This window comes from Nycticebus coucang, chromosome 9, assembly GCF_027406575.1.
Source record: "Nycticebus coucang isolate mNycCou1 chromosome 9, mNycCou1.pri, whole genome shotgun sequence".
NCBI lineage: Eukaryota > Metazoa > Chordata > Mammalia > Primates > Lorisidae > Nycticebus > Nycticebus coucang.
In genome coordinates, this window is record NC_069788.1 from 113,667,700 (window position 1) to 113,686,477 (window position 18,778).

Consider the following 18,778-nt stretch of genomic DNA (forward strand, 5'->3'; position numbering starts at 1 on the left):
GTCTCACTGATTTTCTTTTGCTGCTGGGATAACACCTGTATGAGTTAAAGTCCCCTCAGTAAACAGATGATACACATGATATAGGACAACTCCAGGAACGTTTATTTCCAAAAGGACCAAATGTAAAGAAGCACCAGGACACAGAGAAATTATAAGAGAAAGCTCAGAAAACGCTTCCAGAGGAAGTAGAACTATGTGGCCGACAGCTTCCAAAATGGCCTATAATGATCTCCTAAATTCCAATGACTGCTACTCAGGCCCCCATGTAAACCCTTCACCTTGGCTGAGGGCTGGATCTAGTGACTTGTTAGTGACAAAAGAGACGAGATATCACGTCCAAGATTAGGTTATAAAAGACTGAGACTCCCACACACCCCTCCCCTCTCCGCCTCTTCGCACTTGTTCACTCTGATGAAATAAGTTGCCATGTTATGAGCTGCTCTGTGGCAATGAACTGACAGTGGCTTCTGGCCAACAGCGTGGAACTGACGCCATCATCTGAAGACCTGTGAGAGACTGAGTCCAGCCAGCAGCTGCATGGCTGAGCCCAGCTAAGATGCCAAGTGAGACTGCAAGCCCAGGAGGAGGGGGTGGGTAAACCTACTGGGCATGGCGCACATGATGTGAGTGGAGGGCACACTTGTAACTCTTGACTTAATCTGTGCAAAAACAAAGTACATAAACAAAGCATGTATACCCTCTAATATTCTGAATATTAGCCAATATCTTGACTGTAGACTTCTAAGAGACACTGAGCACCAGAGAAGCTCCCTAATCCTCACTTGGATTATCAACCCACAGAAACTCTGACATAATTGATGCTGTGTTTAAACCATCGACTCTGGGGATAATTTGTTACACAGCAACAGATAACTAATACACTCTGGGAAAAAAACACCCCAAGGCCTAAAAGGAGAAAGAGGAAAAGGTTATCACCACCTAGAAGAGGAGAAAGGTCTGCCTCCAGAGAGTCCATGACTTCCAGTCAAGGGATCCAGCAAGTGCAAGACGTTGCAGTGAGGAGCCAGGGAAAGAAACACCCTGACTTTGTTCTTGCCCTTCCTTCCCATCTCTCCTCAGACCTCTACGGACCAAACTCAGTTGAAAGCCAGAGGTCACAGGAGCCCTGTAGATGTGGTCCACACGGTCCAGCCTCTGGGGCAGAGAGCAGTATGTAGAGAGGTAGAACATGGGTTTGGAGGCACAGAGGGAAGATACCCATACAATTTCCAAACTCTTTGTGATCTAATCTTGATTTACCTATATAGGTTTATTTCACAACCTTTTATCACAGAAACCTAGCTCCAAGAAAATAGCCACTTGAATTTTCTAGAACTCAGTATACAATATCACAACTCTACACCTTTGCCCATGCTAATCCTTCTGCCTCGTACGCTTTATCTCCCCTTTCCACCAGGTTAATTACTATCGGTCTTCTAAGAATTAAGGCAGGTGCTAAATCCTCTGAATGTCTTCTCCAACACCATCATCTCCCTTCCAGGTATGGACTACATGGCCCTTCTACCTCCTCCTCAGCTCGCCTCTACCAACACTGTAACTCTCCTACCTCTCCCCCACTGGCCTATGTGCTCATTCAGAACTCAGCCCTCCTCTTACATTCCTAGCATCTAATACTGTCTGGCACACAAAGACCACTCATTACTTATTTGCTAATTAGTTTCTAATCTTCATCATGACTTGATCACCAGGAACTGCAGGTCAGACTCTGAACTGTGCTGGCTTCTCCCACCTCCTTCAATGAATTCAAAACAACAACCTAGTCCTGGCTTCCTCCGCAGCTTTGCCTCTCCCAGGCTGGATTCTTCCCTTCTTGCTGCATACCACAGCCAATGTAACTAAAATAGTGCTGCATTTACCTTCTGCAACTATGCCTAAACCAACTTCTGCCAAGGGCTCCAAAGGCCCCAGCTCATTAGGGAGAGTGACCTTGGGGTGTCACAGTAAGACAAAGGCTAGACCTAGCAGCAAAAAGTAGTCAATAACTAGAAACTAATTGATATAGGAAGCCATCTGTGGTAAGGCTATGTAACTAACTTTCGTATACAAAAACATGGGCTTTTTCATGTAAAACTCTTAATTCATCCCTGACACTACATATTACTGACCTTGTACAATGTTCCTACTTAAATGCTTTTGCTGTCACCTATGTAATATACAATTACCACTGCAAAATGATAATTGCGCAAATGTCTTAAATGTTATTAGCAAGTCCAAGAAATAGGTTGCCATCAGACGTCACTTTAGCTAACTTTCACTGTTGAATGTCAAATCTTTACAATTAAAAATTCTCCTTCTTGCTGACCAAATTGGGTTTCATCTCAGTCTGATTTAGGTTATCTACAACTGTCCAAACTATTTCCAGAAAAGTTCAAAAGAACTATAAATGTGCAAAATGTCCCACAACATTGTTTTGGTATCAAGGAAGTATATTAACTTCTGAAAAATCAAAAAATTATAGAATGGAGCTTTGAAATCATTGCAGAAAGGTATCTGCACATTATTTAGATCAATTCCCTCACTTGGCAGAGGAAGAAGTGAACTCAAAGTAATATTTTATTTATTAAGCTAACACAGGGTGCACAGAGTTCATTTTTTAATTCTTCAACTTCACATGGACACAGAATATATTTTTTCTGTGTTAGAAATATCCTCTAGTTGGGAAGGAAGGAGGGAAAGAAAGAGGGAAGAAACAGAGATAGGAAGATGAAGTTCCCCAGGAGAGAGCCAAAGCTGGGACATCTAGCATCCCCGGTGCCCGGCTGCCATCTTCCACCTCACTGTTCTGCCTCCTGACCCAAGGCTGGGTCAAGTTAAGCTACAATTTTCTCCATCCGCCCACCATGTAGGGGTCTAGAGTTCTACCAAATCCACTTACCAGGCTAGTTGGGGGAAATATGTCAAGGGACATTGTTAACACCATTCAGAAAACCAAACAAAATCAGAAAGCAACCTCATCTTACTCCAGAGAATTTCTAGTCATTAAAGAATGGGAACATTTCAGAAAATCTTTACCCAGGAAACAAAGGCACCAGCAAGAGGAATGAAACTTCAACACTATAAATGTGAGGCATTAACCCAAGTCAACTTCTCCAGATGAGCATGAAAGCCAAACATCAGTGATACGTTATTTTTATCAATTTAATGTAACCTATGGCTGTTGAGCTCCAATAACGTGGTACAGCAGTTTGTGGCTGATGACATGGTAGAAATGTGGGATGTCAAAAGGACACTGACTGGGTCGGCCAGGCTTCCTGGACACAACTGTGGCTTTGCTGGGAAATTGCTGTTTTTTGTCTATAAAATAAGACCAGAAATCCCTACAATAAAGTGACTAAAGCCCCTTAATTCTAACACTATGACATGGCACTTGGTTCTTCCACGTCTTATGAGATCCACAAATATTATAAAATAAAAAATCCACTTCAGAACCCCAAATTTCCCATTATTTTGCAATACCTACTGCACCTAGATATTGTAAAAGACACTAAATAGTGCTTTTCAAACAAAGCTGGGCAACAAATTCTACTCAGAACATCTTGGAACTCACATTCCTATGACCCAGCTAAGACCTAGTAAATAAAATACTTTGTAGAGGGGGCTCCTTTGAGGATCAGCATTTTTGTAACACAACCCAAATGATCTGATGTACAGCTAAACTCAAATGTCATCACTACATTGGGTAGTTTAATAACCCAGGATCCATACACTCTAGGAATATTAAATAGGTTAACAGGTCAGGGTATCTTAATGAATAATTAAGATTCTCTTTTAATAGATCTTTAATGTGACCAATACATTTTTCATACACACCTCCAATCCAGAATGTCAACATGAAGGATGGAAAATTAAATTAGATAGTCTGTTCAAGTCGATAAATAAGTCATGCCTCGGGATGGGGCTACTTCTCACAGTTAATGGTGTGAAAACATGAAAAGGAAACAAAGAGTATTCTGAAAAGTGGGGGGGGGGTGACAAACCCACCCACCATTATTCATATGTCATGAGGTTACATCCTCAGCGACATTTAAAAGTCACAACAACATTAGGGATGCAATCATCCCACTTATTACTCGAAAGCTTACCGGAAGCTTCCTTTCTCCAGATTTGGCTTTTTAAATGTCAGCATCTGAATCAACACAACACCGTCTAAGCCAAAATTTCACACTGAAAATGTCTGACAACAACAGAAAGAAACAACAAACAAAAGAAAACAGATAAGAAAGTACATTTTTCAAATGTAAATTTTGGTTGTAAATATTGAGGAAACGATTTGATTTTAAGGCTACAACCTTAGATAAATGATTACGCAAAAGAATATCCATAGAAAATGCTTTGAATTTTCATTGGTTTCAGGTTTTAAGATTCAGCCTTGACTGATACCCTGAGGATAAAGTCCTACAGCAAGGAAGGTCTTGGTCCTAGCTACAGAGTAGCCCAAGCTCTGGGAGTAGAAATGTATGTGACTAGCCTATGGTTCAAGTACAATCCTGATTTAAATAAGTTAACTAGGTTTAATATTATTCCAGGGCCTGGACCCACACTGTACAATAATTGTGCCTTCTTTCTTTCCAATAGATTGAACAGATGTGTCCTTTTTATAGAAATTAATCAATATGCCAAATAACATGAACACATACATAACCTTCTCCACAAATCTGTCACAAGGAAACAAGAAAGTTTTTCATTACTAGTGATCATTTTTCTAAAGAACTATAGCAACTGACAAGTCTGTTTCTAAAACTGGAAAACAGCCCCCAAATACCACTCCAAAAGGAAAATCTAAGTTTTCATAAATCCGTGAGAAGATTTTTTTCCTTCAATATAATACATTCTAGTAGAAAGGTGTTCAGATGGCATGACCTTTACATTTCCCATTCACCTTTAATAATCCATGGAGAGTTGCAATCCCTTGAATAAAATTAAAAAAAAATCTGTATTCTTTTCCTGTGTCTTAAAAAAGCAACTCACTGTATGAATTTACTTTAGTCAACTTATTAACAGCACCAACATTTATACATTTTATAAATTATTTCCTCTCCAAGTGTCACTGTCTCTACAAGACCTAAAGATAAAGAAAGAGAAATATTTATTATAGACCACATTGTGGGCCACGTGCATACAATCATCTTCCTCCAGAGTGTTTTGTTGTTTTTTTTCTTTCCTTTTATAAAGGAAAAACAATTTAGGCTCATGGAAGTTAAATAACTAACTTAAAGGTACACTGCTAGAAAGTGGGAAAGTGGGAAATAATCCAGGTCTGACTCCAAAGCCTATGCTCCTGTCAGCCTAGCACAGAGTCCCCCAGTTTGGGGTTGGCTAAGAAGGGAACAGTGAAAAACATCTTTCTATTCTATTATCCTGTACTTTTCTCTAATGGCTTACTCCCATTAACCTATATTTTCTTTATAATTCAATAAGCATCTTTCTTAGACATGGGTTATCTGAAGAATTCTCTTGCAAAGGGAAGAATTATAGAATTTGACACTCAAAGCAAGAATAATTTCAGAGCTCTATTTTTACAAAGAAAGAGAAAAACTGACCATATTGATCATCCAGGAATATCAACATTGTCCATGTGATTAACAGAGAAAGAACACTGGGTCTTACAGAACCCACAGAACTCAGCAGACCACTCAAATAATTCAGGAAATTAATGAACATTCACTCATTTCCATATTAACATGTAATATAGTTAGGCTAAATTTTTACAAAGGTGCAAACATTAAGAATGTATATAATTAGAAGCAATTATTTCCCCCAAATTCAACATGTGCAAAAATAAACTTATGTGCCATCATTTCTTCCTTTAAAATGAATTATTCTCCCAAATGTCCCTATAATAGTACCCTTGTCTTCATTCACCCAAGATCAAAAACCTTCTCGTCTTTGACCCTCCACTCTCCCAATTCCATACTCAGTCAGTTTCCAAGTCATTTTTAATTCAGACTCTTTAATACCTCTTATCAGTCCCTCTCACTCCTGAAGAACATCTCCTGGGCTAGATTGGTGTCCTTTTTTTACCTCTCACACAGATAAAAAATATCCCCCCATGAGCCTCTATCTTGATAACAATCCCTTGGGCACACTGGGGCAAGATGTGTAATTCCAAAAGGATATTGATCTTATAACTCCCAGCACAGTGGTTTTTCATAATTAAATTGCCTATACACCAACACTGACATCTGGCTCCATCCAGCCTCTCTTCCCAAAATCTTACTTTCATTTACTCCTTGAAACTTACTCTCTGTCCAAGCTAACTGGTTCTGGTTACTGATTATTTTCCTTAGCTCTGTGCCTTTACTGAACACATGTCATCACCTGGAATGTTCTTCCTCTTTGCTTTCCCCATAAACCAATCCTATCCATTCTTTAAAACAGAATTCAAAGACCATTCCTCCACAGCCTATTCTGATCTCTATGGCTGGGAAAAATTACCCTCTCCTCTGAGATTGTGTAACACTCTACTTGCTCTCCTGTTTTGGAAATGAACATTTGGACTCTTTTACACTCAGTTGTATATATCTTATATCTCCTACCAACTGTAAACATATCTCATAGAAACATATCTCGGTATCTCCCATGGCAGTCAGCTCAGATCTTGTAGACGTATGTACTATGAATGTAAGTTAATAAATCTTATATTAAGGTCTTTACACTGAAAGAGAGTATGTTTCTACCTGCATTGCTTTGGCAACCTTTGGGTTTAAAGAAAACTAAATAGTACAATGTTTTTCAATAGTTACATATCAAATGTTCAAGTATAATAAAACTTGTTTGAATTTTCCAACTAGAGAATCAGAGAATATGAGAAGAAAATATTCATTGATCAGTCAAGGCAGTTTAGGCAGAAAATATCTGTCTTGCTACCAACCATCAGTCAACCCTAAACAGAACACAACGTGGGTGGCATGCGTAACATCTAAGCAGATGCCTTACTTTGCTGTAGACAATCATGTTGGGAGAACTCTCCTCTGGATCCGCAATCCCCACTGCTCTTTGATCCCCAGATCCCTGAGCCATCCTGGGTGTCTTCACTCACGCTGCAAAAATAAATGAATAGAACATTAAGTCATGAAGGCATTATACAAGGAAAGCTTTGAAATGCAAAAAATTAAGTATCTTTTGGCAGATGTCATAAAAACAAACAAACAAAAGACATAATTTCTTATTTTTCCTCATTTATCTAAAAGGTAAAGGGATTTGGTCTTACTACCCACATACATTCTTCTAATCCCAAACAAAAATGTTCTCTATTTTTAGCACAGAATCATGTACCCCAGGAGTGAAAATATATGCTGGTCTTAAACAATCTCCTGAAGACAGATGAAGCCGTCATTTGATGTGGATTTTGTCTCACCAGAACTCATTTTCTGATTAATTCTATGCATTAAAACATGAATATTTTATCAGGGAAATACAAATCTAGACCACAAGGAGATAACACTTAATACCAAGATGATTATAATAAAAAAATCCTCAAATAAGTATTGGCAAGGATATAGGGAAATCAGGACCCTCATGCATTACTGGTGGGAATGTCAAATAGTGCAGTTGCTGTAGGAAACAGCACTGTGGTTCCTCAAAAAGTTGAACACAGAATTACCAAGTGACCTAGCAATTCTGCTTCTAAGAATATACCCCAAATACCTGAAAACAAATATTCAAACAAGTTCTTGTACACAAATGTTCACAGCAACACTATACATAATAGCCAAAAGATAGAAACAACACAAAATGTCCATAGGTGGGTGAATGGATAAGCAAATGTGCCTGCCCACACAAGGAGATATTATTTACCGTAAAAAGGAATGCAGTACTGATACTTGCTGCAACGTGGATGAACTTCGAAAACATTACGCTAAGTAGAAAAAAAGGCAGACACAAAATGTCACATATTGTGTGAGCTCATTTATATAAAATACTCAGAACAGGTAAATCCAGAGATGGGGCAGATGGGTCAAGGCAGGGCGGGAATTAGGGGGACCTGCTTCAGGGACACAGGGTCTCCTTTAGAGATGACAGAAATATTTTGGAACCAAAGATGACAGTTGTAAGACACTACAAATGTGCTAAAAGCCACTGAATTATAGACTTGAAGATGGTTGATTTTATGTTATGTGAATTTCACCTCAATTAAGAAAAATAAATATGTTGAATTTGGTCTCGGTAAAAGCCCAAAAACAGTTTGGGACATATGGAATTTTTGAGTACAGAGGCAAGTCCAGTTCTTAGGGTGACACTATATTGGCTGTGTGACCTTGAACAAGTTCAACAACCTGTTAGGTTCCTTTTGTTAATTTCCCTTTACAACCTACAAGTCGGAATGTGTGCTCTGATGCTCAGAATCAAGCCGAGGCTCCTTCCCCCGCTTTGCTCTCACCAGGAAAACAGGAATTTCCTCCCAGGTAAGGGGCAGATAAGTTGAATCTGAAAGTGTGGTATAAAGCCATAAAAGTCCTATACTAATGTTATCACTAATCTAAGAACCTGCCTGGGTTATTCGCACAAAATTCACAGGCTTTTCATCAAAGAAACTTTTATAAATACCATACTTGACAGAAAATGCAATTTCAACTTATAATAAAAACTCAAGAAACATTTTATTACACAATATGTTGGTCCCAAGGTCACTCCATAAAAACGAATCTGAGTAAAATAGGGGAGAGAGACAGGAATTCATAATTTATGGTAAGAATTTAATTGCCTAAAATACCCCATTTGCATAACATGGCCTGCTTTCTTCCTCATTGATGAGTGAGGATATTTTAGAATTAGATTACATAAAGAGATAAAGAGTATCATTCTATTACCTCTGTCCAGTATAATGTCAGTATTTCTATGAATACAGTATTACTTGGAAACACTGATTATTATTCTAATCAGTGGCTTTTAAAGTTAAATGAACAAAACAGGGTTTCCTTTTTAAACAACTACTTAGTTTCCTGCACCTTTACCTTAATACAGAACATGACAGGGCATGAAAAACAAAAACTGAGTCCATTAATGCCCTCTCATTTATCTACGGAGCAGAGCCCTTTCAGGCTTCTGAGGCTTTATTTTAAAATGAACACTTTCTCTTTAATAAGCGTAATCTCTTCTGCCTAGAAAAACTGTGTTATGGTGGTAAGGTTGGAAATGACCTAGAAACAAACGTGTCAGCAGCTGTCCCTCTGCCTATCCCTGGCTTCCCCTGCCACCAGTGGGAGTGTGTTCAAACAGGCTGATCTTGCTGGGGCTGGACTTTAAACCACTAAGTGAATGCAGGCCGTCTTCACGTTAGGAATTCTAGAGAGTCTACTATTTGGTAGGAAAGCGTCTATTTTTGGCTCCTCTATTAACTTATTTTGAACCTTAGACAAGCGATCTAACTTTTCTGTGTCTAGAAAAAGTCCCTTCTAAAATAATAACATAACTACCTTGTAATCCATATGTCAACAGATGTCAGTGAGAAGTGGATGCGATACCCACATAGACAGCTTCAGTTAAATTCATTGACTATCAGGCTGGCTTCATGAAATCACAGGATCAGATTTTCATTCATTACATTATGGTGTGAAATACTTATTTTATTATTTTTTTTTTGTTTATTTGTTTTGTTTTTATTAAATCATAGCTGTGTACATTAATGCAATCATGGGGGGGTGCCATACACTGGTTTTATAGACCATTTGACACATTTTCATCACACTGGTTAACATAACCTTCCTGGCATTTTCTTAGTTATTGTGTTAAGACATTTATATTCTACATTTACTAAGTTTCACATGTACCCTTGTAAGATGCACCGCAGGTGTAATCCCACCAATCACCCTCCCTCCACCCATCCTCCCCGATCCCTCCCCTCCCTCTCCCCCTTCCCCATATTCTTACGTTATAACTGGGTTATAGCTTTCATATGAAAGCCATAAATTAGTTTCACAGTAGGGCTGAGTACATTGGATACTTGAAATACTTATTTTAAATGAATTACAAAAGAAATAAGTGGGGCGTGTTTTAAATGTTGTGGTAGAGCAAAACAACTTTCTTCATCTTATTCATATAATGTATACTACACACACGTACATAGTAAAGTAATCCTAGGACTTTTAATATTTGAAAAATGTCAGTGTTTTTCTGAAAACATAAAGCTGCATCTTAGTAGAAAGAAAGCAAGTTAATATTATTTTCCTATACTGACTTGTTGCTAACACCACACATTCTACCATCCCAAGAAGAGTTGATACAGTTCAGTGGTTCCAAGCTGGCCTCTGTCATCACACAGATCCACATCTGAATCCGGGCTCCACCACTAACAGCTGTGTGATCTGGGACAAGTTACTTCTCCTTTTGCTCCCTTATCCCTCACAAGTCACAGTCCCGGCACAGTGGATGCTGCGAGGGGAGGCCTAGACCATTCCTTTCTCTGCAACTAAGTAGCTGTCAGAATCAGATCAAGCCACAGCTTCTCTAGATTTCCTTAAATTTCCTTCCAGCTCTGATCTGGAACCTCAGAACTTCAAATTTCCCGTTTTCCTTCAAAGACTCAAGTATTTTAGTCAATAACGGAAACAATAAGATTCCACTAAGATGCAGTGTACTCCTTCTAGAACATCCATCTGAATAACAAGTCACTGAAACTGCCCAAAGGTGCATGCTGTTTAACAACCAAGTTCCATGCGTGGAATCACACATGAAGATTTTCCTCAGGGTTTACCCAGGTAGGCCAGACCTACACTCAGGAATCTGCGTCTGGAACTCATGCAATTTAGGTAAGAAGGCCAATGTGGGGGGGCAGAAAAGCTAGTCTGGGAGATGCTGTGAGTAACAGAACTGAGCACCTGTGACACAAATAGATGAATGAATCGTTAGAAAGATGGGACTGTGCCTGCGTTTATTCCAAACTTGGGTGGCATTTGTAACTGGCAATCACAGCAAATGCCTGTTGCTTTCTTTATATACCACCCCCTCTGGAGCAAGCAAACCCTAGGGCATACCAGATAGTAATGCTGAGCAAAATAGGGAGGAAGGGGTTGGATGGCAGAGAGGGAAGGAACTGTGAAGTCACTCCAGAGGCCCACTGCAGTGCAGCTCTGCCCTCACAGAGATTATTGTGTGGCCTTTGGCAATTGGCCCTCGCACCCTCACCTTCCAGCTCTTCACCCAGAGGATGATACCCTCTACCACTATGCAGGGTTGCGTTAAGTCACGTAAATGCCCTAGCACGGAGCGCATGAAGAGACTGACCTGAAGTCTTGTTCCAAGCCAGTGTTTAGCTGAGCATAACTCCCAGCCCACTGGCATCAGAATCAACAGGGAAGACCAACCCAACCCTCACCCTCCCATGTTCTGACTCCTGCATCTGAGATGGAGCCTTCAGCAGTCTGATGACCTCCTCAGGTGATCCAGGTACGCGCACAGCTACAAGTAGGATGACTAAAGTTACCCTACAATGCCACTAAAGTTGTCCCATGCAGCTAAAAACCTTCAGCATCCTGCCTGCCACTCCTGGTGCCCAGGCCTCAAAACCTATTCATGGAAACATCATGTAGCAGAGGTAATCAAACCCTGACTGTAATATAACCTGAATATTTATGTTGCCAAAGAATTATTGTTGATTTTATTTCCTTTCCTTTGTATTATATAAAATTGCATTGTTTGCCTCAGCCCATTAAAATCCAATGGATTTTTTTTTTGACATCAGCAATGTAAGCACTACAGAAAAAAATTACAAGATATGTGCTAGCTGGGTAGTACAGGCTTGTTTATATAGCTCTAATCTGACTGAGTGGGCAGGAATCTCAAGGGGAAAGAAGGAAGAACAACAGCTCCAAATAACAAATAACTCTTTCTGTTCTAGCAGAGTCTGCCAACTTGACATCCCCTATATACTCAAAGTTCAAATGCACAGTGACAGATCGAGTGTCTGTTTCTGGTAATGAACCAAAGACCGTAAAGCAAGGCAACAGCGCTCAACCCATAAAGGCTGAGTTTGGTGGCATTAATGGGCTCCCAGTAGTTTACTGGGATATAATCACCTGACCATTTGAGGACTTCAGTTGGAATGGCCTGTTCAAGGGCCTGAGCCAGACTATCCTCAGAATAAACTGGGAGAGATTCTAAATATACATATTTCTCAGAAGGTATGCCTCACACCTCTACTTTGGGAGGCCAAGGAATAAAGAAAGCTTAAGGCCAGAAGTTTGAAACCAGTCCTGGCAACATAGTGAGACCCCATTTCTATAAAAACTTTCAAAACTTAACCAGGCATGGTGGCACATACCTGTAGGCCCAGCTATTCAGGAGGCTGAAGTGGGAGGATCACTTGAGCCCAGGAGTTCAAGGCTGCAATGTGCTATGATGACACCACTACACTCCAGCCAGGGACAGAAAGAACAAGTTTATCTCTAAAAGAAAAACAATTTTAATTTTCTAAAATAAATATACATAGTCCTAGCTCCCATGCTCCAGAAATCTAGTAGGCCCCAGGTAGACCCTGGAGATTTACACTTTAACAGTTCCCCACATGATAGGGAAGTATAGCCAGGTTTGGAAACCACTGACCTAGAGTCTATCAAGCCTGCCTCCCCTTCACCCCATCCCAGAGTGCCTGACATCTGGGCAGACATGCTGACGTGGGGCTCCATTAGCTTCCCTTGTATTAAGGCAGAAACTCATGTAATGGATAAAACAAGGGTCCTGGGGCAAAGAACTGGCTCTTAGTCCTGGCTATGCCACTTCAGTGCTGTGTGACCATGCACAACACACTAAGCCTCTCTGGGCCTTGGTTTCCTTATCTATAAAATGGACACATACTAATCACCCTGCTGCAACAGCTCTCAGCCCTGTCTGCTCATCACAATCAGCAGGCTGCTGGGCGCAGCAGCCACAACAGGTGCATATTATTATTCCCAGTCAAGAGGAGAAAATTAAGGCTGGAAAGCACAAGTAACTTGCCCAAAATAACACAACTTGTCAGTCAACAAAGTAAAATTCAAACCTGAGACTAATTCCAATGCCCGCAATTCTTTCCAACACATCAGGCTGACTCTCTGGTGAAATTCAGAATATACCATATTTAGTGCAAAGCCTAGCAAATAGTAGGTCCTCAACAAATCCATGCTTCCTTTGTTCTACTTCCTAGTTTATCAGTGAAGTTGACTTCTCCATATCAATCCTACCTTAATACAAACACGATCCTAAATTGCCACAGCAGCCTGACAGCCTAAACAAATCAGTCTACCAATGCTACTTGTAAAGTAAAAGACTTTCCACACCCTATGTAAACAAAGGTCCTAAAAATGGATGCAGGAGGAAGAGATGGGAAGTTTGCCAAATAACAAACAGGACCTGCTGGGCCTGGGAGTCATATTACTATAGTACAGTGGCTGCCGGAGGTCCAGGTCCACCCCGATGCCACCAGGCATACTCTCTCACCAGGGCTATGAACCCCACATGCTTCCAGACAACCCCGGCCCCACCGACTCCCCATAGACTCGCCCCACCCTTCAAACTCTACTTCTGTAAATAGGATGCCCACAGTGCCTTTCACCTCCTCTCTGAGCTTTGACTTCCTGTGACCTTCATGGAAACTTGCCTTCCCCTGAGGACACCCCACCGCCCCTGTAGTCCAGCTGTCCCCACCCTATAGATCTCAGAACAGGAAGTAGGACAGGGATCCTCCCGGCTCTCCGCTGCTGAATGATTCCATCTTCCTTCCAACACAAATCCCCGCTGTGACACTCAGGCCATCTGCCTATGCCACTGTCTGCCCATCCGCATTGCTGTTTGCCACCTCCCACCTGCTTATGCCTTTTCATTTCCCAGAGTCCCCAGCTTCCAGCTCCCAGTCTTCTTCTCCATCAATCTCAGTGGCTTTGACATCAAAGACCTACCTGAAAAGCCATTTTCTCTGTTCCTCATTTCCCCACTGCAGCCTTTCTCCTCCTCAGCCATTGCCTCACGCAGTGACATCCCAAACCTCATCCGTCATCACCCAGTGTCTGTACCCTCACTCTGCACTCGCGGCATCATCTTCAGACTTATTCACACAGTCACTCCACTGGCTCCACAACTTTCTTCCTATCCCTCACTATTCCTCACTCTGCCTTCCCTGTCTGCTCTCACCGCTGGCTCCCTCATTACGATCGCTCATAATCACTTCCTTGCAAATACCAACCCCTTGCTGTGTCATCCTGTCCTTGGAAAACTCCAACACTCAGGGAACCCACATATCCACCAACTCCAAGATCACATCCAAACAGATGAACGCTTTGGGGTGGGGAGGAACCACAGTACTAGGCTGACCAGTTGTGTTTTAAATTCATGACCACAAACTTTAAACCAGTACTCAACCCTGCCCACTAAATCTAAAATGTTTTCCTATCAAGTTTGCTCTTGAAATCCCCTTTTGAATTGGCTCTCTCCTATCTTTTTCTTGCTCTTACTTGATACAGTATCTCAGCTGATGGACTCACTTCACTGAAGAGGAGGAGGAGTGGTGGCTCACACCTGTAATCCCAGCACTCTGGGAGGCCAAGGTGGGAGGATCTCTTGAGGCCAGAGTTAAAGACCATCCAGAGCAAAATAATCAGAGACCCCATCTCTATAAAATATATATGTGTATATATATTTAAAAGTTACCCAGGTGCAGTGGCACATACCTGTAGTCCCAGCTGCTCAGGAGGCTGAGGTGGGAGGATTATGTGAGCCCAAGAGTTCGAGGCTGCAGTGAGCTATGATCATTCCACTGTCCTATAGCCTGGACAACAGAGCAAGACCCTGTCTCTTGAAGAAAAAAATTCACTGAAGAAATGGAAGCCAGCAGAAGGCAAGTCACTCAACTTCAGATACCCTCATCTGGGCCACCATGTTCTCTAGCTTCCCTCCTCTTACAGCGAAAAGTGTCACTGCATTTACTAAAAGGAAGTTCCTCTATTTTTGCCCTTAAGTAGATGCTTATAAAACATTCCTGTTCACTTACATGCTACCACCATACCAACAGGGCTCCCGTTAACAGTGGAATACAGCTAGAAGACCTCCAAGACAAACAAAAGGAGGAGCACTTAGGGGACTCTAAAATTGAGAAAAGACAGAAATAAGGATGCTAAGGGAATGTGAAGCCTCTGGGACCTACAGCAAACACTACACATAGCCCAACTCTTCCCCAGATTCAGTAAAACCTCACACTCGAGACCTGTCTACCTTGGTTCCTACTACCCAAAACATCATGTCCGGCTTTCAACAAAAAATTACAAGACATGCTAAAAAAACCCAACATTCTGAAGAGACAAGCAACCATCAGTATCACAGTCAGATATGACACAGGTGTTGGAATTACCAGTGTCATTAACAAACAGGAAATTTAAATTAACCATGATTTAAAATGTTAAGTGTTCCAATAGAAAAAGCAAATAGTAATGAAAGCAGAAAGACAGAACTCTTTTTTTAAAACTTCTTTAAAAAGGAAATGCTAAAAACCAAACAACATGGTACAAGTGAAGAATTTCTTTCACGGGCTCACGATCAAATGATCAAGAAAGAATCAATAAGGTTGAAGGTCAATATGAAATTTCCAAACTAAAAAGAGAAAGAGAATTAAGAGAAAATAAATAAATTTTAAAAATCAGAACAGAAAATTCAAGAACTGTGGAACAACATCAAAGAGTATAATCAGAACTCCAGGTAGGAAAGAAAAAGAGAAGGGAGAAGAAAAATTTAAAGAAATAATGACTGAGAACTTTCTAAAATTAATGACATACAACAAACCACAGATCCAGGAAGACCAGAAACATCAATCATAATAAATGTCCCCCTAAAAAAACCAAACCCCTATACCTAGATATATTATACTGCAGAAAACCAAAGACAAAGAGAAAATCTTAAAAGAAGCCAGATCCTCACCTATAGAATAGCAAAGATATGATTTATAGAGCCCTTCTCATCAAAAGCCATGCAAGCAGGAGTATGGAGTGAGATACTTAAAATGTTGAAAGGAAAAAAAAAACACCCACTTAGAATTCCACATCTACTGCAATTATCCTTCAAAAGTGGAGGAAAAACAAAGACTTTCACAGGCAAGCAAAAACTGAGGAAATTCATCACCAGCAGACCTGCCATGCAAGAAATGCGAAAAGTTCTTCTGGCAGAGGAAAATTATATAGGTCAGAAACTTGGATCTACAAAAAGAAAGAGTAAGCATCGGAGAAGGAATAAAGGTAAAAGAAAGCCTTTTATGTTTCTTAATCTAAAAGAAAGGAATAGACCCTTCTGTACCATGTTCACGAGACAGAAAAAAATATTTTCTAAGAAAGATTAGGAAATCAATTCTAACACAGAGCTGTGGAATAGGCCTTGACAATCAACCGGCTCAAAGGTTGGTAAATTAGAGGCCATGTGACCAATCCAGCCTGCCGCCTGTTTCTGTGATCTGTTTGCTAAGAATGGTTTTTATATTTTTAGATGGTCGAAAGAAGTTCAAAGAATATTTCATGACACATAAAAATTGCATGAAATTCAAATTTGTGGCTATTAATAAAGTTTTATAAATAAAAATGCCCATTTATTTACTCCTTGCCTCTGATCACTTTCTTGCAGTGCTATGGCAGAGCTGAGGAGTGGCACACAAATCTTAAAATATTTCTTATTTAGCCCTTTACGTAAAAATTGTTCCTGCCCCTTGAACAAGTCTAAGCCTTGTGACAGTAAGGCCTAGGGAGACTGGGTTGTATTCCAATGTCATCCTGTAACAGACCCACCATTAGGGGTTGGGGCTTGAGATCCCGAATGAACTCCACTCTCACATGAGAGGGCCGACATGTTGTAAGGATGGGTTCCACGATTATAGTTTCTCACACTACTGGCTGTAGGGACTGCAGAAGTAAAAATTTTATTATTCTCTTATTTTGCATGAAAGAGTGTATGACTGCTAGAAAAGAAGTGGGAGTGACAGAGAAGCTTTGCCAATTTTTATACACAAGAAGGGGATGACTAAGAGATGAAGAGGATGACATGTTCCCAGGGGACCCGAGAAGAAAAGCATTCCTATTGGCTATTTTTTTTTTTAAGAATGTCATTTTTATTTCTTGGGATCTCATTGTTTTCTTTATTTTCTTTTTTTAAAGAACAGGTAAAAATCAGTATGTTTACACCCTAAAATTAGGCCTTATGTGTACATATAGTACATCTTGATCTGACTCCATAATTTATACATTTAGAGCAGCAATAGGTTTTTCTTCCTAAGATAGCAAAATTTAACAAATGAAAAATCTGTTCACAAAGCTCACCAGCCAGAAGCAATACAGGTAAAAGAAATAACCATTGAATAGATTCTTTGGGGGTTGTTTCACAGTTTTACTCATACCATGTAGATGAAAGACAAAAATAGTACAATTAGAATGTACGGTACCACTTCCTACAATGAGGATTCAGCTTGTTACAGATCGACTCTCAAGAACAACTTAAAAAAGTGGATAAAACATATGTTTTAGAAAGAGCTCCCAAAGCAATGAGTACGTATGGGACCAAGATCCAAGAGAAAAAGTGGGTAGGGCCAAAGGTGAGCCTGATGTTCTAGGTAACTATTGCTTTAAGGCATTGAGTCAAATTCAACAAATTCAAGAGCATTCATGAAAACGTTCTTAGCCCATTTTAAATGTAAGGGGACTTGCTTAATCTGACAGAAAGGTATTTGTAAAAACACTTACAGCCACCATAATATCTAATAGTCAAACTTTGAAAACTTTTCCACTGAGATTAGAAATGAGACGAAGGGTGGGGTGCAATGGCTTGAGCCTATAATTCTAGCACTCTGGAAGGCCCAAGTGGGTGGATTTCTTGAGTTCAGGAGTTCAAGAAATGTGACAAGGATGCCTACTATCACCAGGCCTACTATCACCAGGTCATTATATTAGAAGACCTGGCCAATGCAACAGGCAAGGGAAAAAAAATAACAAATATCACAAAGATTAGGCAGGAAAAAGTAAAAACTGTTTTGCAGGTAATTTAACAGTATACATGGAAAATTCAAAATCACCTACACTGAATTATTAGAATTAATAAATGAATTTAGCAAAGTCACTGGAATCAAACTCAACAAATAAAACTAAATTGTTTATATGTCAGCAAAAAGCTCAGAAAATATATTTTTCAAAGTTACCACTTATAATAGCATTGAGTAACTTCAGATATTAAAAATATATCTTCAATGTCCTAATGCTATAATTGGTGAGGTGAAAGCTATGTTGATTAGTATGATGTAAGCACTCCAATTTGTGCAAATAATCAACACATTGAAAATGGCATAAATGTATTTATGGTCTATGTACAAAAGACTTAATTAAAAAAATAAAAAATATATATCTTTAAAAAGATGTGTAATACTTTCACAACATAGATGTGTAATACAATCACTAACAAAAATGAAAGATCGTAAATGGGGGGATAGACCATATTAATGGGTTGAGACAATCAACACTGTAAAGACATTAATACAATCCTAATTTGGGCTCTAGATGTAATGGAGTCCCAGTCAAAATCCTATCCAAAGGTGATTTTAAAAAGTATACAGTAATGCAAATGGCTAAGAATAACCAAGTTATTCTTAAATAAGAACAAAGCTGGAGTATCCATACATTACTGGTTATCAAAACTTATTATTAAGGGGCGGTGCCTGTGGCTCAAGCAGTAGGGCGCCGGCCCCATATATCGGGGGTGGTGGGTTGAAGCCTGGTCCTGGCCAAAACTGCAAAAAAAAAAAAAAAACTTATTAAGCTCACGTATT

General features: G+C 39.9%; 1 protein-coding gene across 6 annotated transcripts in view; it reads right to left on the bottom strand.

The window, feature by feature from the left end:
* RGS6 (regulator of G protein signaling 6) overlaps positions 1 to 18,778 on the bottom strand; it is a 645,323-nt gene that overhangs the window by 614,897 nt on the left and 11,648 nt on the right. For all 6 annotated transcript variants that reach the window (XM_053602701.1, XM_053602700.1, XM_053602704.1 and 3 more), the window contains exon 2: positions 6,958 to 7,061. In XM_053602701.1, the coding sequence (XP_053458676.1) occupies positions 6,958 to 7,041 (84 nt within the window). In that variant the 5' untranslated portion in view covers positions 7,042 to 7,061. The remainder of the gene's footprint in view (positions 1 to 6,957; positions 7,062 to 18,778) is intronic.